General features: G+C 40.8%; 1 protein-coding gene across 1 annotated transcript in view; it reads left to right on the forward strand.

Moving 5' to 3' along the window:
* The window catches only part of LOC130912977 (transducin-like enhancer protein 1), a 74,745-nt gene that overhangs the window by 27,190 nt on the left and 20,615 nt on the right, over nt 1-26,940 (forward strand). Inside the window, exons 6-13 of the mRNA XM_057831190.1 lie at nt 4,879-4,941; nt 5,036-5,140; nt 13,405-13,621; nt 14,690-14,706; nt 25,641-25,754; nt 25,911-25,964; nt 26,157-26,306; nt 26,389-26,527. Coding sequence (XP_057687173.1) covers nt 4,879-4,941; nt 5,036-5,140; nt 13,405-13,621; nt 14,690-14,706; nt 25,641-25,754; nt 25,911-25,964; nt 26,157-26,306; nt 26,389-26,527 — 859 coding nt within the window. The remainder of the gene's footprint in view (nt 1-4,878; nt 4,942-5,035; nt 5,141-13,404; nt 13,622-14,689; nt 14,707-25,640; nt 25,755-25,910; nt 25,965-26,156; nt 26,307-26,388; nt 26,528-26,940) is intronic.

Raw genomic sequence — 26,940 nt, forward strand, 5'->3', positions numbered from 1 at the left:
ACTACTCAGCAGATTGGAACAGCGGGTAGGGCTTACTGACACTGTTCTTCAGTGGTTCACATCTTATTTACACGATAGGGATTTCTTTGTGTCGATCGGAAACCATCAGTCAGAACGAACCAAATTCACGTGTGGAGTCCCTCAAGGGTCAACTCTTGAACCACTCTTATTTAGCATCTATATGCTTTCCCTTGCTCAGATTATGGAACAATATGACATCTCCTATCACACCTATGCAGATGACACACAACTCTACATTTCTGTGTCCCCATGTGATTATGGTCCCTTAGTCTCTCTGAGTAAATGCATTCATCAAATCAATGAATGGATGTACCAGAATTTTCTCCAATTAAATGTGGAGAAGACAGAAGTGATCATTTTTGGGCCAAAAAAAGGAAACATCAAAGATAAGCAGGCACCTTAGCACAATGTCACTTACAGCTACAAATCAAATCAGAAACCTTGGCGTAATTATTGACTCAGACTAGGCCTGAACGATATATCGTTTAAACATCGCCATCGCGATGTGCGCATGCGCAATAGTCCCATCGCAAGGACGTGCGATAGTTTTTTCATTTCATTTTTTTAAATCCACAAACGTTTGTTTTGAGCAAGGAGCGAGAAGGAGAGTGAACAGTCTCTCATTCTCTCCAGCTCGCAGTCATCGGCTCCTCCCCCTCCCCTGCTAGAGCGGAGTGGAGGGAGGAGGGGCCGAACAGCAGAGCGGAGGGAGGAGGGGCCGTTTTCAAAGTGAAAGCAAGCAATCAAGCAGCACGTTGAATAGGGAAGACTGTCTCCAAAAGGAGTTTTGGAAGTATTTTGGCTATCGACAAGAATATAAGGAACAAAAAACAGCCCTGTTGACAGTGCCTCGCCATGGTTGCCTCAACAAGAAGTAATCCGTCGAACATGTGGGACCATTTAAAACGCAGGTATCTATGCATTCCTGCTACGAGCTTCCCATCAGAGGCTTTTTAGTACAGGTGGGAACATTGTTACGTGCCAACGTTGTTGTCTCAAGCCTGCAATGGTGGATAAACTAGTAGTCTTGGCCAAAAACCTATGAGACCCAGTTGAGAATTGCTGAGCAAGGAAGGTGGACGATATGCAGACAAATACATAAATTTGGGAGTTAAAATGGTTCTGTTATTCATCAGTTATTTGCTGTTATTCAGTTCAATTATTTACAAGTTCAATTGAGTTTCTGTTTCTTTTATATTTAAATTAACTGTAAATCGTATTTTTCAAATAACTATAGTACAGCTGCACATAAAGTTTTGATACTTAATATTTTTTAAATATTTTTACAACTTTGTTGCAGTTTTGCAGTTCTATATTGTTATATTTTGTGTAAACAACTCAGGGGACTAATGCACTTGCACTTTTATTTGACAGATTTAATATTTAAGTTCAAATATGTTGACAACTTTATTGTTTTACTGAGGTTCTTATTTATTGTTATAGTTTGTGAACAACTCTTATTTGTCATATTTAATATTTTTGTTCAAATATGTTTACAACTTTGTTGTTATTTTACCGAAGTTGTTATTTATTGTTATATTTTGTCAAAAACTCAGGGGACGAATGCACCTGCTCTTTTATTTGTCATTTAATGTATTTGCTGCTGTTGAAGTGTCAAATATTGTGTTCAAGAAAGTATCTATTTTGTGCAGACATGGCTTCCTGGATCCCTTCATAATAATACAGCAATCTTAATCATTCACAAATGAAACGGTATTATATGAATACACTGTGGTCACGGTGTGTCATGCAAAGTATTTCCAAACAGCTATTCAAGTCATCTAGTGAATATTTCTTTAAAAAAAAAATTTTTTTTTTTTTTTTTTTTTTTTTTTTTACTATCGCAATATAATATCGCAATATATTGCACACCTAAAAAAAATCGCAACAATAGTTTTTTCCAATATCGTTCAGGCCTAACTCAGACCTAAAATTTGATAGCCATCTGAATTCCGTCACTAAATCTGCTTATTACCACCTAAAAATATAGCCAGAATTAAGGGGCTTCTTACTCAACACGACATGGAAAAGACCTCCAAGCCTTTCTATCCATGGATCCCTTTAAGTTGACTTGTTTCATTTGCATGGGAAGAACAAAATGCTAATACAGTTTTAGTTCCTATGTCTTATGGCACAGTATTAATATGCAAGTGTCAAATTTCCATTTCATGTCAAAAATATTGCATATATCTTCTACATCTGCGGTTCCTCAGTTTTACAACAGTTCAAGGTTACGAACTTGTTTGCGCAGTGGCGTAGGACTTAACAGTGAATTCAAAAGAGTCTTGTGGGGTTTTGTTTTGTTTTATGCACTCAAACAAGTGTAGTTTTTGCAGCTTCCCCACAACTAAGAAGGTACTATTTTAGTTCAGGGAATTATGTTTCCCATGGAGTTCTCTTCTTGTGGGAGCCAAATGCAATGTAGTTAGTCACTAACTTATGCTAAGAGTAATAAAGTTTAATGTATACAGTAAATTTTTATTATTTATCATGAAAATCATTAAACAGAGGGCCTTTATGTACTCTTTTCAATCCTTGAAAGCTAGTTTTGTCATGTTCGGTACTTTGTGACTCCACTTAAATACAGTGAGAACAACAATGTTGTCTCTTTGGAGCATTGGCAAAGTGTTTGTTGTTTTTTCTGTCAGTTTCCGACAACTCTCTTGGTGCTAATTTGGTACTGTGCAGTGGAAAAGGTGGCATGAGCTAACAAGGCCCTTAGTGTTACTTGTCACTTGTTTATGCTTCTTACGTCTAGCGATGAACCATCGCTGCATGTCACAGCCCTGACGATTCCCTCTTCACCCCGACCTCCTTCATATCGCTTTGATTGGATGACATGTAATACGAACCCACTTATCTGATTCGACGCTGCTAAGGGGATATCTGCTTTCAGGCGATTGTAGCCACCTCCGGGTGAAGGAGTGGGGGTAGAGGATCAGGACAGAGAGGGCGGATGTGTTGGCATGGATACTCTGAGCCCGACAAATGAAGTTAGGAGCTGATGAGATTATGTTTAAGTGCTGTTAGCGAAAGGGGGACAAGAGCAAAATGGACGGAGGGATGAATAAGAACGATACTGAGAAAACCCAAGCCGTCTCTTGATAATTGCAGAGAAAAGCTCTCTGGTTGGTATGCCTTTATCACCTTTAATTTGTGTCATGGATATGTGCTTATTATTAATATTATTAGAATACGTTTTTTATCGAAAGCCTTAAAGGGATTAGGACTTTCAGGATTGCAGGAGTTTAAAAAAAAAAAAAAAATTATTATAAAGGTAAGAGTTTATCGGGTCAGGCACTCTGGGTGAACACCATCCTATGCACGTCCATGTGTATCTAGCGGCAACAGTGCTGTTTCACTGATCCTCCGCCTAGTCTCAGCTTGGTATAAACACTTACTACTAACAGTAAACAATCATGTGTCTGTTGCTGATCTGATGAGCCAAATGCTCGTTGCTTTTATGTTTGTGCTCGTACAAGCCTGCGCGCCATGCACAAGCTTAACGCAGGCTGCAGTTATGCTTTAGGGTGGAGGCGGCAGTCGCGACTAAAAAAAGAGAAACTCTGTAGTGTCCCTTTAAAAAAACAGAACATTATATATCTTTTTATTTTTTTATTTTTTTTATTTTATTTTTTTTTTTGGTAAACGAAAATCCTACGGTATATTTTGCCAGTGGTGTTACTAATGATAATTGAATCATGAATCAAATGTGTATTTCTTGAAACATTAGATTCTACTCTAATAAATGCAATTTCCATATTTTTAAAGATACTAAAACAATAACACTAAAAGGGCTGAAATGATGTTCAAATTACATTTTCTTGGAGTGATTTCAAAATTTAAAAAATGGAGCAGTTTTAGGAAAAGTCATAAAAGCACGACACAATAAGTTGAACAGGCACGGAGGTTTTTATTTATTTATTTTTAAACAGAAAAGTGAGGCTTGAAATATTTTGATATGAATTAAGACCCTACAAAACAAGGTGACTCAGCAAATACAAAGGTAGATTTTTTTATTATCAATTTAAATATTGTCATAAAATATTCGAGTCCACTGTTCACTTGTAAAAGTGAAACTCCGTAGATATCGATATCATAGTATCGTAATTTATCGAAATTTAACAGTTTTCATTATTTTTAATAATAAAAAATAAGAGGCAAGGCAAATTTATTTGATTTATTTGTATAACACAAGTCATCACAAGATCATTCAAAGTGATACATGAACTTAAAAACAATGAAAACGAAATAGAAATTAAAAAAAAAAATTGAAGCAAAAGTCATATACAGATCCCTCGTTTTTTGCGGTCAATGTGTGTTCAGTATATTTATTCAGATTTAACAGCATTGGAAAGGGATACATATAAGACATGTTTTCCCCCCAAAGTATAAAAAAAGCAACTAATATGTTATATTTTAATAGTTTTTTTTTAGGCACTGCAAATGTAATTATTATGATTTAAATGAACTATATAAAAGAAAGAAATGCTTTTTACATGTATACATGCATATAAACATTTTTAAAATAGAATACTGTTTTTTATTTTTTTAAATTTTTTTTTTTTATTGAAAAAAAATCTGCGATGGACTGAAGGCGCGAAATTTATTAAGCTTAGATTTGTAGGAAGGGAATCCAATGTAAAAACTGTACCAAACAAATCATCCATGTGACTGACTGTGGTAGTCCCTGACAGGCACAGACACTTCGCATGTTGAAAAAAGGCAAAAAATTACCAGTGTTTGATATGCAAGATTAAAGTCTTCCAACATGTTGTATTGCTTTATTATTTTTGGCAAACAGCCATATCCTGATTATGTTATTAAAGTCTCATTGCGGCTCTTCCTTTCCCGCAGACTGAGATCGCCAAGAGACTCAACACCATCTGCGCACAAGTCATCCCCTTCCTCTCGCAGGAGGTAACGACGCCTCCCTTGTCTGTCTATCTATGCCTACACATCTGCTGCAACAGTCCTTGGAAGTAAACATTGAGTGTTTGCATCTGTTTTTCAGCATCAGCAGCAGGTGGTCCAAGCGGTGGAGCGGGCCAAGCAGGTGACCATGGCTGAGCTTAATGCCGTGATCGGGGTACGCGGACTGCCCGGCCTTCCACCTACGGTTTGTATTTATCCCTTTACCTATTAACTGTATTTCATATACATCTCCATTAGGAGTGGGAACCTCTTGGTACCTCACAATACGATACGATTTGCGATACAAAGCTCACGGTAACGATGATCTGAGGATACAACGATTATCGATACATTGGTCAGGAAATCATTTTAGGATATTCTACAAACAACTAATAAACAGAAATCAAGCTTCTGCTGTGAATTGGAATGAGTTTATCATTAGTAGAAGTCCAATCCGTTTGAACGTCTATGGCCGGGTAATGGCAGCCAATGCCAGGCAATGAGGTAATTTTGGGCCATTTAAGGTCATTTACCTGTTGATTTTCAGTTACTTCCTGTTGATTTTGGGGTATTTTATGGGTGTCTTCCTGTTTATTTTGAGTTACAGAACAGGAAATGACCTGGGAATCACCCAAATGAATAGGCAGTGACTCAAACTCAACAGAAAATGACCTGTAAATGCCCTAAAATGAACAGCAAGTGACCTGTAAATGCCCTAAAAATCAGACAGAATGACTGTGAATGCTCTGGTTTCGAATGAACGAACGTTCTCAGTAGGGCTGTCAAAATTATCGCGTTAACGGGCGGTAATTATTTTTTAAAAAATTAATCACGTTAAAATATTTGACGCAATTAATGCACATGCCCCGCTCAAACAGATTAAAATGACAGTGTTATGTCCATTTGTTGCTTGTTTTTTTTTGTGTTTTGTCGCCCTCTGCTGGCGCTTGGGTGCGACTGATTTTATGGCACCATCCATGAGCCAATAATTATTGACGTCAACAAAGGCGAGCTACTAATTTATTTTTTGTTTGAAAATGTTACAAATTTTATTGAAACGAAAACATTAAGAGGGGTTTTCATGTAAAATTTCTATAACTTGTACTAACATTTATCTTTTAAGAACTACAAGTCTTTCTATCCATGGATCGCTGTAACAGAATGTTAATAATGTTAATGCCATCTTTTTGATTTATTGTTATAATAAACAAATACAGTAGTTATGTACAGTATTTTGAATGTATATACCCGTCTTGTGTCTTATCTTTCATTCCAACAATAATTTACAGAAAAATATGGCATATTTTATAGATGATTTGAATTGCGATTATTCATTCATTCATTTTCCATGCCGCTTATTCCTCACGAGGGTCGTGGAGGTGCTGGAGCCTATCCCAACTAACTTCAGGCAGTAGGCAGGGGACACCCTGAATTGGTTGCCAGCCAATCGCAGTGAATTGCGATTAATTACGATTAATTAATTTTTAAGCTGTGATTAACTTGATTAAAAATTTTAATCGTTTGACAGCCCTAGTTCCCAGTCTAAATGGATTGGGCGTCGAGCACCGTCAATGCAGCCTTAGAATTAACTGAGACACTATTATGGTGGAAATTTTTGGTAGAAACTTGTTGGTTCATTTTTATTTTTTTTAGACATTGACACCTTTTCAAAATGATATCTCGATTCTAGGCAGGAGCATATCGATAACCTTTGGGGATACAAAGTATCACGATATATCACCATTTCCATATTTTGTCACACCCCTAATCCCCATTAGAGGTTGACACAGGTGGGGGGGGGGGGGGGGATTTGGACTTCTGCTCCCATTCAATCCCATGGAGATTGATCCCATTCCCTTCCTAATACTGAGCCAATAATGTACTTAATACCTCCGTTTTTCCTCCTTGATATTAAAGTCTTAAAAGTCTCCGGGTGTGTGAATTAGTGGAACCCTCATGGTTTCTACTCTCGACTACTCAGTGTGGCCTTGTTGTCATAGTTCTGTCTCCCGCCCACTACCAGTGACTTTTATGAAAAGAATTTTGATATGTTATTTTTCATTGTGTCATAAAAAGCACAATCATTTGATTTATTAATTCATCGATAGATCATTTTAAACCCTAATGAATTTATTAATTCATCGATAGATCATTTTTAACCCAATTAAAAAGACTTCTTGTCATGTATTATTAACTCATTATGCCAATCCCTAGTCGTAATGTTTATTTGGAGGAGGTGGGGGTGAAAACTAAAACCGCTTTCACGCAGAAATTTCAGCATATTTGACATTTCAGTCTTTAAACATGGCCCCTAACCATTCAGTTTCCAGCAGTTCAATAATGGACCTATTGCAAAGCCCCACCCCCTTGGAAAACTTGGACTACCCCAAGGCTCTGTCAAATTCTCTCAGTGACGGGGACTGAGTGAACGAACGATACATGGATGATGGGAGGAGTTTAAATTTCTGAATTAGCACTACCACAGCTAGGAATAGACCTGTTTTTTTTTTTCTTTAAATTAAATGTTTTTTGTTTTTCTTTAAATTAATTTCGTCTAGAAGCAGATAGAGACAGTTGCAGTATGCAGTGGAGCAGTATGTCAATGGTATCAAACTTTACAGAGGAGACCATTTTAATAATCGACATCAAATGCTACCACTTGCAACTAAAAAACGAGAACCCCCACAGGCCGAATATCCATCGAGCTATCAGTGTTAGCTACTTAGTAACGTTTTGTCATATGTTCTCTCCAGTGGTGTTAATCTTACTTCAAAAAAAAAAAAAAAAATTAATTACATTTACAGCTTACTTTTCTCAAAAAGTAATTGAGTTAGTAACTAGGTTACCTGAATGTAAGAGTAATAGTTACTTGGCAAAGTAACTGTTGTTACTTATTATGTTTTCTTTTCATTCCCCAAACAAAAAAACATAAGTCACACTATGTGAAGTTGAAAGGGTTTTGGGGACAATTGACCCAAGACCAATTCTTTACCCTAAACTTAACTATACACCTTAGTATTGCGGATATTGCGGTAACTAGATAGTAACCTTTGCTATGTTTGGAAGTCATTTAATGTTGTGAATCAACCGTTAAAGTTGTTAAAATTGCTCCCGTTATTACATTAGTTCCCTTCAGTCTACTTTCGACATGTGTAAGTTTTAAAACGGTTTCATGATTTAGTCAAGTCAAGATTTTGCTGATTTAGGAGTATTTTAGATAAAAAGTTACTTAGCTCCGTTTGGAAGGTTCTCTACAACAGAGCCTTCCTGAGAAGTCTACTGCTTTAAGATAGTGGCTGTTTACTAACGCCGGAGAATGTATCATTTCACATCTATTTCTAAAATACATGATTTCTACCGTAGCATCATGTGGGTGGGCGTAGTTTGTAGGCTATCGGCTACAGTCAGGTATGAATGGAGCCACCTAGCATCGCGTTTGCAACGGCATCACAACTCCCTTCTCTCCTCCCCACTCCCTGGTCTGCTCAGTGAGTGAGTCCACTGCCTATTCATTTGGGTGATTCCCATGTCACTTCCTGTTCTGTAACTCAAAATAAACAGGAAGTGACCTATAAAATACCCCCAAATCAACAGGAAGTAACTGAAAATCAACAGGTAAATTACCTTAAATGGCCCAAAATTACCTCATTGACTGGCCTTGGTTGCCACTGTCGGCCATAGACGTTCAATCCATTTCAAATGGATTGGACGTCTACTAGTGATAAACTCATTCCATTTCACAGCAGAAGCTTGTATTTCTCTTTATTAGTTGTTTGTAGAGTATCCTAGAATGATTTCCTGACCAATGTATCGATTATCGTTGTATCGCAATATCGTCAGATCGTCGTTATCGTGAGCGTTGTATCGCAAATCGTATCGTGAGGTAACAAGAGGTTCCCACTCCTAAGGGCAGTTTATATGGCGACTGTGCGACACAAAGACGCAATGACTGAGTTGCGGACTTGCCTCGCGTTCATATGGTGTCGGCGAAGACGAAAAATTCTGAATCCTGCCTCCAAAGTGGAAGAATCCGATTGTGGGGGGTTGAGGGGAGCTTCCTCGGCATGCATATCAAAGGCTCCTACGGCGCGAGACCACGTCGTTAACGTCAGCACTCGTACATGTCACATTGGGCGTGCGCAGCGGTGCTACTAAACAATAAACACAGCAAATATGGCGGAATGTCGGCTTTGATTTACTGTTTTTGTAATATTTTTTAAATATGTTGAACGTTTCAATTTTTGTGCCTTTTTGAACAAAAGAAAAATGACAATGCTTCAAGTAGTCGGGCATATATTTTTCCGGGCTGAGGGAGCCTGGTGGGGTTAAAGTGCATCATTCTCTGTCGCCCAGTAAATCTGCACTGCCCCCTAGGGCCTGGCATGAATACTACATCGTTTTCATGTGGAATCGCGACATTGTTCAAATGGAGACGCAAATGCAAATTTGAAATTTTTCGTATTCACGGAGAGTCGCCATGTAAACTGCCCCCTAGTTTAAACAGAGGCAAGGTGGGAAAGGTGAGAAAATACAAGCTTTTATAAGTAGAGTAGAGGAGCGCATGACTGTTTTAGGACGTTCAGCTTGATTGAGGATCTACTACAGGCAGGGGTGGGTGCTAGGAGATGTTGACATTGAGGGAATTGTGGGAAAGGGCAGGTCATCAAAGCTTTAGCTGAGCAAAAGTTTGCCTTCGAAGAATTAGGATACGTGTATTCGCTTTTTAGTTGTTGTCGACTGATGTGTGTGTGTTTGGTAAGGGGGGTGAAGTGGGCTGTAGACTGGGCATTCGCTCTTTGAGTCTTAATTGGGGGACTTTAGTGTTTGTAAAAGGGGGTGTCTAGGGGGGTTAAGAGGGTTGTCCCCCTGTGGTCCCCTTTTCCCCTTCTCCTCTTGTCTCCCACGCCAGCCTGTCATTCACCCCGTTTGTGAGTTAAATATGTGTAATGAAGCGTATTGGCTCTGCCCCCCCCCCCCCACGCACACACCTACACACACAAAGAGAGGGAGACACATACGTGCATATGCTCACGCTAACATCCGATGACAAACCACACTCTGCCAATACTTCCCCTCCATTTGCTCCCATCAGGGGTCCTATTTGTTTTCCTCCGTCACTGTGTTTTTGCATCTGCGAGTGTGCGTGTGTTTGTGAAAACAACAAGAGGGGGTGTGGGGGGCAAAGGGAGGGGATGTGTAGATGTGTGTCTGCGTTGTTTATCAAGACTCCGTGTGTGTGTGTGTGTGTGTGGACGTTTGGTTGATCAACTGTGACGCTGGTTTCCGTGGGTGTGTGAGCGTGCTTGCGTGTGTTTGGTTGTTTGGGTATGTGGGGGTGTGTGTGAGATTGTGTGGATGGGATTGGAGGCTAAAAGACCATTTAGTTGTTTAGGACACAGAATGAAGAAGTACAGCAGAGGTAGTGGTGGTGTTTGGTGGATGATTTAGTCAATTAGGTGAGATAAAAGTCAGTTTGACCTTCAGCTCTCCTTCCACCCCCGCTGAGCCACCTCCTGTGTCGTCCCTGAATCCCCCAACCCCAAAGCCTTTATACTCTTCCTCCTCCTCCCGTGGCGAATGTGAGCTTGGATTCTCGCGGCTACTGTCTGAGGAGGCAATAATGATGTTTTGGAACACAAAGGAATTTCACGCTCAGACGAGCGCCTGATTTGGTGTGAAAGAGAGAACGGCACTGCCAGCCAGGCTCTTCTCCTTCACTCCCCTCCTTCCACCGTCACTCCCTCACAAGACCTGACAGTGTAAGCAGCAGCTGCGACTCCCCCCACATCACCACCGCCACCTTTTCCCTCCTCCATCATTCCTTCCTTGCCCCCACCACATCCTCCAGCTCAGAGACTCTGATCCCAGCTGTCAGTATTGTTTAGTGTTTGACCCCAGAGGGATGACGAGTAGGAGGAGGAGGAGGAAGGGGGTTGCTGGGGGGAGAGGAGGAGGAACGAGAGGCGGTAAAGGATGTGTTCACCTCGCCGTCTACTGCAGCAGCTTGTAGAGATGCTATGAACCCAGACACACATGAAAAAGTCCAATCTGTTCAAGGCTACAAAGGTCTGTTGATTAGGTTACACAACCCCATTGGTTTTATTTGGTGGTCATTCGTTGGAACCTGACATTTTATTGTCAAGCAAGGCAATGAAACCCATGCAAATTTATGAATTTCATTTTCCTACTTTTATCACATCATGTTCTTGGTGTTGAAGCACTGTCTCACAATTAAGGTTCAAACATTTGCCTCGAAGTCCTGACACTTTCAGCACAGTACTTGCCCCTGGCCTAGGGATGGGAATCGAAATCCGATTCCAATTCCGAACCGGTTCCTAGTGTTTCGAGGCCTCGACATCACAATGAAAAAGCCTTAACGATTCCTAAAGACGCGTATTGCGTCATCACGTGACGTGACGTGACGTGTCTTGTTGTCCATACGCATCAAACTAGCATGGCGCCAAGAAACACTCGCTTCAAAGTTTGGCTACAGGTCACCAGAAAAGAGGGTGAAAATGAATTTAGCACGAGCATTGCTGCCGTAAACATAACAATGACAGCACGTAAGTTCAAACGCTCGAAAGTGTGTCTTCACTTCACGAGGAAAAATTACAATGAAGCGACTTGCAGTCATTGCAAGGTGGAGATAACTGCGTCGGGAGGGAATACAGCTGTACTGTCCTCACCGAGATGCTATGGCTCAGTCCTGGCTCTACAGCGAGCTAAACTCCCAAATGATGATGCAGAAGATGTTGGTATAATATGCTGTTGTTATGACACCATCACTTGAAGAGTGAAACTAAAAATAGAAATGAAACAAATCTATTTCGTCCCCAATAACAAACAGGTTCGTATCAACATAAATCAGTGATGATTAGCTGCTAATACAGTAATAACACAAATGGTTAGCATGCGTTCGCTAGCATTAGCGTTAGCATTATCGTTCAAACCACTACACAACTGGATTTAAGTGTCCGATCACGAGTGGAAACACACAACAATAACACAAAAGATGATACATACAGGCGTTGCCTCTGTCGATATTTTACAAACATTAACAAAGAAAGTAGGCTCGTAGCAGTGTTCCCCTCTCTCACTAACTCGCTCACTCGCTTGGATGCTTTGTAGCTGCACTTCTTCTTCGCGTGTAAGCGCGTTCTTCTTCACGTGAGCGCGTTCTTCTTCGCGTGATGAAGCGCAAGGGCGCCCCCACTTGAGCGTGAAAGCACCATAAAAACTAAAAGGTATGCATTTCATTATAATGGTAGATAATACACTTTAACATATATTGCCAAAGGCAGAACAACGCCCTATATGCCAATATATACCTTTTTTAAAAAAAAAAAATCTATTAGAAAAATGTTTCATTTAAATGTTACACATTGTTGTGTATTTGGCACTTATTTCCACAATTAACAGTGAGACTTCAGGCCTCTTTTGACCGCGTTGTGAGTTTGTAAGGTTGTGACTTCTGATTAAGCAAACTCGATGCCAATCAAAACGTTTGTTCTTCTTCTTCCCCAAATTAGAATCGATAAGAGAATCGATAAAGAATCGAATCGTAAAGCAATATCGATAAGGGAATCGGAATCGTAAAAATCGTATCAATTCCCATCCCTACCCTGGCCTTCCTGTTTTGAGCATATTTATGCATATGTGTCATTTTCCTGTAAAATGCATTAGCACGGAATTGGCTGATTAAATCAACTTGACAATTTTTTTCTTACATCCTGTGAAGTCCAACACCCCAACTCTCGGTTCCCATGACCTTTTTTGTTAAAAGCAAAAAGTACTGATTGTATAAGCCCCTTTTCGATTGAGCTGGTGCTTGTTTCTGGCTAAGGCTTTCGGCTGAAAACTAGTGCTTAGCGAGCACCAACTCATTGCTGGGCCAGACAAGGGCTAGTCAACTAGGGTAGGTTGAGTCCAACAGTATCTTGGAAATAGCCCCTGACTCCAACTCTACTTGCAGCCACCATCCGACGTCGAGTTATGACCGCGTTTGGAGACATTTGTCCAAAAAATATTCATAGAATTACATCTGCGATTCACGCGTTTTCGAGATCCACGAATATATCCGTGATTTGTGACTCCTTTAAAGCTCAAGCGCCATGCCAAATGCTCCTCGCTTCACGGAGGTGTCCTTGTTTGCAGGCAAAATCCAATCGAGTCGCTCTGGGTAAACGTGAGCGTGTACACGTGCTGTCAAGTTTTTAGACACTTTCTCATCCTACAATCACGCATCGATGGTTGTGCAAGTGTACTCTGTGATAGGCATCACATTAGAAATATCGGGTTTGGTATTGAGCTGTCAGTAGTGGCTTCTTTCTACCGATGTGGAGAAAATTTGGTTGTGGCTAAGTTACTACCAAATGAAAAAGATTTATCTGTTTTAGTCCTCAATCATGCCGACTATTTTCTCATGAATAACAATTTTGCACTCTTGTGTTTGTCTGTCTCTGCTAATAGCAACATCTTCCACACAACCACGGCGGTGCCCCAGTGCCCCTCACGCCTCACCCTGCTGGCCTGCACCCCTCACAGCTGGGCGGTTCAGCCAGCCTGCTGGCGCTTTCGGGAGCACTTGGTGCCATGCCTCCCCATCTGGCGGGCAAAGAAGGAGCTGATAAAAAGCCACACCTTTCAGGGGCTGATTCACACCCAGGAGGACCCGAGCACTTGAGAGGTCTTGATCTGTTGTTCAATTTCACTGTGGATATACAGGTAGTCCCCGGGTTACGACGTACCCAAGTTAAGTGATTTCGACTTTACGACGCCGGAGTCTCTATTGCCATTTTGTCTCTAGTGTTTTTTTTGTGTGTGTGTTTTTTTTTTAAGTCTCGTAAAAGTAGCACCTTTGCAACATATATCCCGCTAAATTTCCGTGCAATCTACCAGGAATTACCCGGGTTGTACACGTTCAGACTTAGGCCGTGTTGGCGACTTGGCGCTCTCTTTGCGGGGAGGGCAAGGGACGAGATTTTATAATCCGAACATTTCTTTTTTGATCGGCATCGGCAACAAAATAAACCACACATTTCCAAAGATGGACGGACAACTATCTCTTCCTCCTCTAAGATCCAGTAACAATTTGATTTTGTTATGTTTCCTAAGTAATTTAGCCATTTCCAGTTTGCCGTGTTGACAATTGCGATGTTTGTTTACCGCTTTTCGTCGTACTGTGAAGAGAGAGGAAATGACAATTAACCCGCCATGGTATATACGTCATTAGCCTTCGTGCTGTGACCCGGGAATTAACCGGGTGCTTTCTTACATGTCGTGTCCCGCTTAAGTCCCGGACACTATACTAGGACGTGTCAGTGGACCCGGGAAATTGCTTTCAGACATAAGGTCTAGCTGTTTAAATCCAGGGTCTTAACCGGAGTTCAGCGTATGTCTGAAAGGGGCTAGTGTCTCGTCCAGCCACCTCTCAGCATTGATGGTAAGTACAGTATGTTGTTTTTTTGTTACTTTATTTTATTAATATGACATATAATACATGTTTTGGGATAGTCAATTTGAGATTTAGGGGGTATTTAGTGGTACTGGTAGGTTTAATTCCAACTTTAGCGGAAATTCGGGTTACATTGCCACATAGGAGTGGAACTTGTCCGTAACGCGAGGACTACCTGTATATGAAAAAAAAAAATGTTTTTGTTTGTTTTTGTTTTTGTCCTCCTCACTATTATTCATAAGTCTCTTTTTTGTTTTTTTCTCTTATTACTCCATGGTATGGCATTTTGGGCTACAACAGATCGGGAACCAGGCACAGTAAGTACCCTGCTCAACCAGTGTTATTGGGTGAATCAGTTTACATTTGTCCAAATTATACATTGTTCTTTCAAAAATATGCAATCATATCAGAAATCCAATTATTGTACTTGTTTCAAAAAAAAAAAAAAAAAACATAGAAATAAATATAGCGACTTTTTGGGAAGTATTGGAAACTTACTACAGAAATGTATTTTTACTAGTGGAAGCAGCATACGGAGCATGGATGGACCAAATCACAATGTAATTGTGAACAACCTTGTTAAACATTTGTGTGTGTACCAGTTTTTAGAAAAAGTTAGCTAAAGCTACACGTTTTTTTTATTATTCCAGGTTTGCTTAACTTACTATATGGCATTATGGCACTGATGTGAAAGTCCCTCAGTGATTTTAAATACCAAGTAAACAATGGAGAAATTCCGTTTTTAAATGGTTATTATGTTAATTTACCAACATTCAGAAGGTTTTACTCATGCACTGTTTTTTAAAGAGGCATCTTACAATATTTACTTGGTTGTTTAATTTCACATTTGATGGATGGATAGAGACTCCAAGACATCCAGCTATATCTTTCTCCAATATAACCTTTTCGGGTGAAAGCAAGAACTTTCTAGCGAGAGTGCACCTGTTGCTCTTGAAGGTTTTGACTTCTTCCTCCCCCTTTTTCTACTGGTGGGATCAATGAAGCTCACCTCAACGTGACATTGAGCATGCCAATGCTACACAATTGTTTTAACTGTGTATTCACACTTTAACATAATCTGTGGCTAAACTTGACAGCCAGAATGCGCGTGCGTGTGTGTACACACGTGTGAGCGTTTATGTATTCTCTTGGGGAACGAGGAGGGGGGTGGTATGTGGAAGGAACTGTGGCTGGCTGGATGGTTCTGCCCTAGAGCCGCTCTGAGCTCCTTTCTATGCCAAATGAGCCTTTTAGCACGCTCTGTCCCCCCCCCCCCCCCCCCCCCTCGCACACACACACATAACCACTCTCATCCAACCTTGCATTGTTGTGCCTATTTAACACCTCAGTGAGCAGATTACCTCTGCCTCATAACCCGCCCCCCCCCTTCGCCCACTGCCCCTGATCCCGCGCTTAAAGACTCTCATTGTGTTTAATATCGCCACCATTCAGAGGGGAGGGGTTGGGGATGGGGGGGGGGTAGGTGCAGCAGTCATATGACACTTGAGTGTGTGTGTGTGATCATGCTAAAGAAAAACGAGACAGAGGGGGTTGGTTGCTTATGTTTTGCGGGTCAGCGCTTTGAGTTCAGCCCACCAAAACCCTTTTATAAAGGTGGAGGCGGGACGCGGAGTGGGAGGGGGACTACAGGGTTCTGTGTTAGAATGCAGATTTTCCGCCCGTCAACCCCCTCCCCTTGGGTCTCTTGTCACCCTTTCTTCTCCTCGGCATACTCACACCCTTCCTCCATCTTCTCTGTCCTATAATCTCCTCATCCACTCCCCCTGTTTTTTCTCACCCCCTTCCCCTCCTCTTCCTCTTTCATTTATCCCCCACCTCTGCACCTCGCCCCCCTCTGTCAGCGATCCCATCCTGCTGCTTGATGTGTGCATGCGCATGTGTGTTTGTGTATGCTGGATGCACATTTCATTGACAAGCTGAGACTATAATGGACTCGACATGAAGCTTTAATCCATTAACAATAGGAACCGTTGGTCAGGAGGCAGCGGTGGTGGGGGGGTGCTTAGTGTGTGCTTTTGTGTGTGTATTTGTGTGCTTTGGGAACACACGAGCGTTATGCAAGCAATACACACATAGGCTTTCACAGGCAATTACACATTGCACACACACATCTGAACACACAGAGCCAAGAGAGCTAGTGTGGATAGATTTTAAGAGCCACTTAATATAATCATCAACTTCAGAGGTGTGTATGCATGTGTGTGTGTGGTCGCTTAATTTGCACTCCTGTAAGCTCTTAACCTATTTGCTCATTGGTTCGCTCTGTTTTTCTAACCTGCTCTACACACAAGCAAATTTGTGCTGCCATTAGTGGGAAAATGCTGTTTTGTGCGATTTGTTCATGACAGATTTTAGTTAGAAATAATACAAATAGTGGTACAAATCTGGTCAGGTTTACAGGATCCTTTCAATAGACAGCCTCCAACAGTGGTAGGCTTGGTTGAATAGCAAATTGTGCAGTGCTTAAAAAAGTTGAGAGGGTGATCATCATGCGTGGTTTTGAGGGTAGGGAGGACAAGTTACTTTCATAAAAACTAGTGATGCTCGATAATACATTTTTCAACCGATATCGATAACCAATAATTTCCTGCTCCTTCCACCCGATAACCGATAATGTCACTCCGATAATTCTATTCAAATATGTGTGTGAAATTTTTAAGTATACAAAGATCAAATGTTACTGTGCAAAAATGTAATTTAGTGCTATTTTTTTCCACATCAAATCTGAACAAGTAGTAAATTCCAACAACTAAACAATGGCAATGACGTGTAATGGTAAGCTTTTGGCAACAATTACTTAGAGAGTAAACACCCAAGGTGCACAAAAATGCCTTTAAAAGTAAGCCATTCCTAACATATATCACATTACTACACTGCAAAAACACCTTCTTAAAACTAGCAGAATTGGATAAAACTGTTGATTGCGCACATTTGGAGGCTAAATCAAGAATATAATTATCGGATTGCATTATCGGTTGAATTTCGTTTTATCTGGATTATCTGTGTGACGTCATAATTGCCATTATCGGCCGATAATTATCGGTGACCGATATTATCGTGCATCTCTAATAAAAACATTAATAAAAGTCTAGTTGCTCTTTGATTACGTTTTTCTATTGGTGAGAGCAGCTACTGTAATATTTGACCTGTTTGGTCGGCGCTTTCTGGCCAGCTTCACAAGACCTTCTGCATAGTGTTACTTTAACATCACAGCAAGAGGGTTGGACTAAGGGGCAGTTTACATGGTGATGCTCCGAGAATACGACAAATTTCACATTTGCATTTATATGGTTCCGTCTCCATTGGCACAATGTCGTAATTCCGCATGAAAACGATGTAATATTCATGCCAGGCCCTAGGCGGCAGTGCAGATTTACAAGTCAGCAGCCAATGATGCATTTTGACACCAACGACCCGCCCACTCCAAGAAATGGAATTTCTCTTTTGCTCCAAAAGGCACAAAAATGGAAACATTAAACATTTTTAAAAATATTATAAAAACAGTAAATTAAAGCAGACGTTCTGCCACTTTTGCTGATTGTAATGTTTAGTAGCAACACCACGCACGCCCAGTGTGACGTGTGCCACTGCTGATGTCATCGACGCGAGAGCCTTTCATTGATATGGTTGCAGAGCAAGCCCCAGCAATCGAATCCCTCCACTTTAGAGCTCGAGTTCAAAGGTTTGCGTCTTCCCTTCCGTTTTTGCTGACACCATATAAAGGCGAGGGCATTCCACAACATAATCATTGCGTCCTTGTGTCGCAGACCCTCCATGTAAACTGCCTCTAAGTATCCAAATCCTCACTGCTTCCACTTGGTGTTTTTGGTCACTGACGGGCCCATATCACTGTTGAACAGATCTGCAGGTCCTGTCACCATTCTTAAATACCAGAGTTCCATCAACTTGTCGGCAGTACGCTAAAAGATAGAAGTCGTTGTAGGATTGTGCAAAAACCATTGCGCGGTCTCTGGGCTTTGCTCTATTATTTATTTAGGTTTTGGAGTTCTTGCCGTTTTATTCGTACATGGCAGCAATATCAACTCTACATGCAAGAATTGATAAATGCACTGTGGGGATCCACAACTTAGGCCCATTTTCCACAGAGCTGGAACTGGTGCTCGTTCCGTGCTCGAGATTGGGCAAGCACCGGTTCTTTCTGTTTCGATCACCCAAGCACAAGCCCTAGCCCCTGGAAACGGGTGCTCAGCAGGCACCAACTCATTGCTATGCCAGACAAGAGCCAGCAAAGGGCCAACTACGTCAGGGGGCTGACGGCGGGCTCATCGACGGCGCAGGGGCGTGAGGCGGGGTTATTATTACAGGGAGTAATCTTTTGGCACCTAACGATTCGATTACGATTCAGAGGCTCCGATTTGATTATAAATCGATTATTGATGCACCACAAACCCCCCACCCCACTTTTAATTTTTTGTACACTAGTTTTAAAATTGTTCAAAAATCGTCTCAGGCTAAACAAACTACTATTTCACTACCAAGTTAACCGTTAAAAACAGTAAATAAAATACTCAAGTCCCCATTCTGTATCCAAGCTTTAAACTACATTCAATTAATTTAATGTTGTGAATCAACCGTTAAAGTTGTTAAAATTGCTCCCGTTATTCCATAATTTCCCCTCTGTTTACTTTTGACGTGAAAGTTTTAAAACTGTTTCATCATTTAAAGATAGATTCAAGCAAGATTTTGACGATTTGGTGGTTTTTTTTTTTTTTTTTTTTTTTTTTAGATAAAAAGCAATTAGGTTTGCTACAACAGAGCCTTTTAGAGAAGTCTACTGCTTTAAGATGGCGCCTGTTTACTAGCGCGGGAAAGTCTGTCATTTCATATCTAGTTCTTGATATATGATCTAACATGGCCATCTGTCATTTCACATCTAGTTCTAGATATATATGATATCTACCATAACCGTATATTGCCGTATGTTTGTAGCAACTAGCAACTGGGCGCTCTTTGTAGCGGCTGACGGCCGCAGTCAGGTATTATTGTTTTTTTTTTTTTTTTTTTTTTTTTTTTCCATCTAGCGGCATGAGTTGAACATGATATTTACTCTCGGTCCGTTCCTCATTGCGTCCTGAAGACCGCGCTGTGTTTTATTTCCGCTTTACCTGGTATAATTTAGAGCTGTCCCGACTAGTCGACATAGTCGACGTCATCGATGACGTAAATCCGTCGATGAGCACAACATCCCGTCGACGGTTAATGAAGGGTTAAAAAAATATATGTGTGGAAAGTTCAGAATGTTGGATGCTCTGTATGCAAGCGGGGAAAGCGGCACAAAGCCAAAAAAAGCGCACCAGAGTGTCCAAAACATTGACTTATTTCAAAGAAACAAAGGAGGGTACACTCTTCTGTCCTGTCTCTTCAGTGCCAAGCTTGGCTGCACGTCGGCCGTGAATAAACACCAAGCGCCGCCAACCAGTTTGTAATTTTATTTTATTTTTTTTTCATTTTTTGTACACCAGAGGGTACTGTCGCCTTACTAAATAATGATGTTTCATTGACAATGGGCCTATAAGTGCTATTAGTATTGTTCTTAATGCTAATTGAAAGGTTTATTTCATGTTATGGTTTATTTTATGGTATAGAAAATTATATAAGGTTAAAAGGTCATAAATATATACAGTATATACAGTGATTGCACTCAAGGGAGAGATTGTCAATGATAAGGTAATAATTTAAGGTAAAGGCAATTCATATAGGCAATTCATTTATATATAAATAAGGTTTCAAAGGAAAAAGGTGAAAAATTTTTGTTAATTTCTAATTGTGTTGTTTTATTTGTGTGCACCGTAACTCTTACGGTGTGTTTACATCAAGGATGGAATAAAAGTTGTAAACCATCAGTTTAAGAGACCATCTTTCCAATCGGGATGCTACACTAGTTAATTCTATCAGTATTTGAACTCATTGTTTATTTGTGATTTATTATTGTCATTTACATGTTTATTTGTACTTTAATAAATAATTTAAGTGTTCCAATATATTTTTTGTGAATTGATAAGCGTCAACAAAAATTTCATTGCTAAATTAGTAAAAAAAAAAAAAAAAAAAAAAACTTTTTAAAAAATCATTAGATTAGTCGACTAATCGTAAAAATAGTCGGCTGACTAATCGGAAGAAAATTAGTCGTTTGGGACAGCCCTAGTATAATTCAATAATCGGAATTTGAATGTTTGTGAATCGTTCTCGAATCTTCCACGGCCCAATCACGAATAATCTAAGAATCGGAAATTTCGCACGCCTCTAGTTATTATGCAGGTAAAGACGGTCAAATTTATACCAAATTCAACCCTTGAACAGAATAGACGTTCAACCCAGGCAGCAATGGGGACACATGGCGTGCCCCCAATTTGCATCCTTTGCACATGGAAAGCCAACTAGTGTTAGGGAAGCACGCAAAACGAACCAACGTAGCACCAAACAAGCACTCTCATTCATACCTTTTCCACCCAAAGAATGAGACATGGTGTTTCTCAATGGGTCAAAACAACATCACTAAATAGCTCAATAAGCTGGCTGGGGACTGGCACCTGGTGCTAAATGGCAAGTGCTGGACTGCCTTTGAGACCAAGCAAGAGCTGGGTCTCAGTGAGTGTCACGTCAAGAAGCGTTCTTACTCACCATCGTCTCTGTCTCATGTCAGTGAGTTTCCTGCATTGCCAGTCAGCTGGTGTTGCTCTATAGCCGAACATTACCTTCTTACTCAAAGTAACATTGCGATCATGATTGAATCAAAATTATACAGTTTGCTTGATAAGAACATCCTCACGGGGAGGTGGAGGCAGGTTGGAACACTTGTCTAGTAAGAGCCCTAAGATGTTCTATTGCAGTGTTTTTCAACCTTTTCTAAGTCACGGCACGTTTTAACATTGCGAAAAAAATCTTGTGGCACACCATAAACTAAAAATGTTCCAAAATAACTTTTTGTACAGTATATTTAATAATAATACAGTACAATTTCTCAATATTTATACTTACTCAGTGTGGTATTTGATGGAACGTTAAACATAATGGAGTAGGTTTCGTCTCATTCCCGATGAAAGTAAATCTGAACAAAACAAAGCTTTCACCTTATGGCTTTGCCTATGAGCTCTCCGTCTTCGTTTTAAACAACTTGCTGTTCACGACAGTGGACCCCAGCACGTCTACTGTACATCATTTAAATAGACTCGTCAAGTGTCGATATACACGAACGTATCCTTTCCATTTTATCCGTACGACCGTCAATCCTCCCTCTGCGTTTCATTCCAACACGTTGTAGTGGACAGCAAGGTGGCTGATGGCAAGAAATCTGAGCAGTTCTTGAACGGGACACGAGCAATAACTCGCTCGCCTGTACCTGAGGCTGATTGTCCTTCAAAATACGGCAAATGGCTTACCCTAATAATGTTATCAATTATTTTTTTTTTTTCTTTCAAATATTTTTATTCAAATGTATATAGACAAAAGGAAAATTACAAACAAAATAGTCATGGAAATTTACAACAAAATATAAAATTAACGAAACACAAAACCAACCACCCACCCACAACCCCAACTGTCCTGTGTAGTTATATTATTTAGGCAAACCATACATAGCAATAGTGGGATACTCGCAGTGCATCACAAATCAAGGCTGTTGTATTAATGTACCTGTATGTATATGTAAATATCTTGGCCTTTACAGCGACTCGAGGGCCATCTCCGCACATCTAGGCATAGCTCATACCATAGATCTAGGCGTAGATTTAGGCTTTGTTTGAGTGTTGTGGAAATAATCCAGAAAAGGGTCCCACGTCATATGAAAACTTCTCCTTGACTTAGCCATGGAGAGGCGCAGCATTTCTAATTTGAGGCAAGACATCACGTCACGAAGCCATTGGTCAAGCGTTGGCAGGGCAGTACCCTTCCATCTTAATAAAATTGTGCGTCTGGCCAAAAGCAAGGCAAAAGTGACCAAGCGGTGTTCTTTGAGGGACAAGTGACCATTATCTTCACCAAACATACCAAACAAAGCAAGGATAGGATTGATGCTAATATTCTTATTTATTATTGTGGACAGAGTTTGGAAAACATCGTACCAGAATTTCTGCAATTTGGGGCACAGCCAGTACATGTGTATCAATGTAGCTTCCCCCAATTTGCATTTATCACAGGCAGATGTTATGTTCGGATAAAAACTGGAAAGCTTAGCTTTGGACATGTGAGCTCTATGCACCACCTTAAACTGGAGAAGGCAGTGCCTAGCACAGATTGATGATTTATGTATAGAAGACAGTATGGAATCCCACAGATTATCAGGGATGTGCCCCAAATCTTGTTCCCAAGCCACTCTTACCTTCTCAGTCGCTGAACCCACTGACAAGGATATATATTTATAGAGCTTCGACAGCGCACCTTTGGGAAGTGGATCAAAGGAAAGATAACGGTCGATAGGATTGGCGCTGGGTAGTAAAGGGAAATTGGGCACATTGGAGCTGACATAATGCCTGACTTGCAGATAACGAAAAAAGTGGGTCTTGGGCAGGTTATATTTCTCAGTCAGTTGGGCAAATGAAACAAACTGTCCCTCTTGAAACATGTCGGCAAACGACTTGATACCCTTATCATGCCATATCCTAAAGTTATAATCAGAGGAAGAGGGAATGAAAAGGTGGTTGGCGGCAATCGGACTCAGGAGAGAGAATAGTTTGTAGTTAAAGAATCTCCTAAACTGGATCCATATCCGAAGGGTATGGCGTACCACTGGATTTAATGAGTTTGTAATATGACAGTCGAGTGGTGCCGCAAGAAGTGCGGGAAGGGAGATGTTCTCACAGGAGTCTAGCTCCAAAGACGTCCAGCCCGGGCCATCCAGTTGAAGGAAAAAGTGAGTCCAGAAAGCGATGCAACGAATATTGGCCGCCCAATAGTAGTGGCGAAAGTCCGGGAGCCCCATACCGCCGTCCTTCTTGGGTCTCTGTAGTATAACTTTACTGACCCGAGGCCTTTTGCCTTGCCATATGTAAGAGGAAACAATGGCATCTAAAGAAGCAAAAAAGGATTTTGGAACCAGTACTGGAACATTCTGGAATAAATACGTAAATTTCGGAAGTATGTTCATTTTTATTGAGTTTATGCGTCCGGCAAGCGTTAATGTTAAGGGAGACCACTGTGATAATGTTGTTCTAACCTGATCTAAAAGAACAGTAAAGTTATCTTTTAGTAGATTTTTGAATTTCCGTGTAACAACCACTCCCAGATATGTAAACTGTCTCTCTTCAATTATAAACGGGGTGCTGCTATGGTCCAAATCCGAGGCTTCTCTATTAACTGGAAGTATTTGACTCTTAGATATATTGATCTTGTATCCGGACACTGAGCTAAATTGCTCAAGCAATGAGAGAGCAGCTGGAAGAGAGGTATCGGGATCTGACACATACAGAAGGAGGTCATCTGCGTACAGAGATACCTTATGCTCAGTACCCCCTCTCCAAATACCAGAAATATCCTGGTTGTTCCGAAGTGCAATTGCGAGCGGTTCAATTGCCAGGTCAAAAAGGATGGGACTTAGTGGACAGCCCTGGCGGGTTCCACGACCCAATGGAAAGGGCTGAGAGCTTATATTATTTGTTTGAACTCTTGCAATGGGAGAGACGTATAACAATTTTATCAATGCTACAAGTGTTGGACTGAGTCCGAACTTGTCCAGGACCTTAAACAGGTACTTCCACTCGACCCGATCAAACGCCTTTTCAGCATCAAGTGAGACTACACATTCAGGAATATTACTCGGGCTTGAGTATAAAATGTTAAATAGCCGGCGGGTATTAAAGAAGGAGTGTCGATTTTTAATGAAACCAGTCTGATCCTGCGCTATGACTAAGGGGGCAACTTCCTCTAACCGGTGTGCCATTGCCTTGGCAAAAATTTTTGCATCTGTATTCAACAAAGAGATTGGTCTATATGAAGCACAGAGTGTGGGATCCTTTCCTTTTTTCGCAATGAGAGTTATACGAGCCTCATACATAGACTGGGGGAGTGAGCCAAGCCTGAGAGACTCAGAGAAGACCGCGACAAGGTGCGGCGAGAGTAGTGCTGAGAATGTCTTAAAGAAGTCTGACGATAGGCCATCAGGACCCGGCGTCTTTGCAGATTGCATGGATGCAATAGCCCGGGTTATCTCCACCTGGGACACCGGACCCTCCATTTTCCCCAGTAATGTTGGTGGGATGTTTGGGATGGGTAAAGGATCAAGAAAGGCCGCAATAGTTGCATCATCATCATCACCAGCGTTCTTGTCAAATTGCGAGGTATAAAGCCGGGAGAAAATTTTTTTAAAGGTGTCATTTATTTCAGTAGGATTGAGAGTAATATCGCCATTGTCTGTTTGAATACGTGTTATCAATTATTTTTTAAAAAAAGAAAAAGAAAAAAAAGCGATATTGGATCATTTCTTGTTGCATACCTGATAATCTCTCACGGCACACTACTGTTCTATTGAAGCCACTGCAGGTGTTCATACATACAGTATGCACAACTTTTTTTATTTTTATTTTGGGGGTTCTATAACAAGGGCTTTGCACTTTACAAACCAATGCTTGTCCTCCGGGATTCTGGAAACTGTTGCCTTCCTTTTTGTGCGTGAATACGTACTCCATCATTGGGTGTACAGTCGCTCGATCAGGAGTCTCCCTGGAGCGTATATGTGCCGCTGCTTGAAAGATGACCAATGGCACATTTTTTCAAGTTGTACGATGTAAATGTCGCCACTCCCCAGCCAATGGATTTAGCCTTTGGGTCTTCAAAGGCTTGTTATTGAGGTTTGTGTCGAGAATTCCTCGTGACTATGATACAATGAGTCATTCAGCGCTTTCATTATTGCCTTCTGACTGTCAATCGGGATGCAATAAAATGTCATTTATGAGTTAAACTACAGTTTTGTCAATTCTGAATGACTGCTGGACCACTTTGTCATTCAGAAACTGTTTGTTCATGCGAAAATATTACGCTGAAACTGAACCACTGATGGCACCGGAACTTGCAGCCTTCTCAAATCATTCCAGGAAGTTAATATTTCAAGTCCAAACTTAACAGTTTAGTACAATAGTAATCTTGTGCAGGGAGTCCTCCATGTATGGTGCAGATATGACCAAAATTTATACATAAACGTTCTGTAGTCTATCACAAATCTACACTGCCAAAGCAGTTAACGACTTCACTCAGCACCGCTCTGTCTCCCACCTCACAGAGTAACTCGCTACTGCCAGAAAGCCTCCGTAACTCAGACAAACGACGGAATGGACCCGACTTTTCAAACGACAACAAGAAGCGCAAAGTAGAAGACAAGGACTCCAGCCACTATGTAAGACACACTTGTTGTTTGTGGAATATTATCACACCCTTTTCCCTCTTCATTTACAAACAACCCATTGAGAAAAATGCTTTATTTGAACTAAAATATTCATCAGTTTTCCCTTGAGTTATTTGATGAAGCGCTAATGGATTGTTATCCTCGCAGGATAGCGACGGAGAGAAAAGTGATGATAATTTAGTGGTGGATGTCTCAAATGAGGTCAGTACATTTACTACCTTTCCAAGTTGCTTAATGGAGAGTCTCATTACAAGGCTGTGTACGCATGGCTTTTGCTTGATTGAGGTTCATTATGGCCCATGTGGGACTTTTCCTTGAATGATAACAGGTTCATTGCGAAAATTCTTTGCTCTGGTAATTAATTCTGCGAATGGTTACATATCTCTTGGGTAGGAACAAGCCTCCCCTCGCAGCACGCCCATCCCCTCCCCGAGAGAGAATGGCTTGGATAAAGCACGCCTCCTCAAAAAGGACCCCTGCAGTCCTGCTTCGACTGCATCTTCGGCTAGCTCTTCCTCCCTCAAATCCAAAGAAATGGCAATGGTTTGTATCTTGTTTTCATTCTCAGTCGGTTATCGCAACACGTGTTGGATAACAGAATATTTGTGTTTTGTCTGTGTGGCAGCGAGACAAAGCGGGAACCCCTGGTCTCAAGTCAAGCACACCCACGCCAAGAGGGGATTCCACCCCAGGTCCAAGCACCACACCTGGTGTACGGCCCAGCCTGTCAAAACCACCGTCTATGGAGATCCCACATCCACCTTGTACGTCTCTACATAATACTGGAGCTGTTAGCATAAATTCAAGAGTAAATCCAAAGCAGTGTTGTTTTTGGCAGCTCTTTTAATTTTTTAGTCTTTTGGACGAAAATACTTATTAGTCTTAGTCATATTTTAGTCATTTCAAAATGTGTTAGTCTTCGTCTAGTTTTAGTCGACGAAATCTCATACAAATTTCGTCTAGTTTTTGTCGCCAATTACTTAAAATGTTTCCATCTGTAAAATTCAAAAGTTTTAGTCCAAAAATAAATAAATGTTTTCAACAATTTTGGATGAACATAAACAGACGATCACATATTGAATTGTCTACAAGGACAACGCCAACCATAGATTTAACTATCAGTTCACGGGAAACGGGGCCGTTTAAACTTTAAAATTTGAATATTTTCAAAACTAAA

The sequence above is a fragment of the Corythoichthys intestinalis genome, chromosome 3 (assembly GCF_030265065.1).
Source record: "Corythoichthys intestinalis isolate RoL2023-P3 chromosome 3, ASM3026506v1, whole genome shotgun sequence".
In the NCBI taxonomy this organism is placed as follows: domain Eukaryota; kingdom Metazoa; phylum Chordata; class Actinopteri; order Syngnathiformes; family Syngnathidae; genus Corythoichthys; species Corythoichthys intestinalis.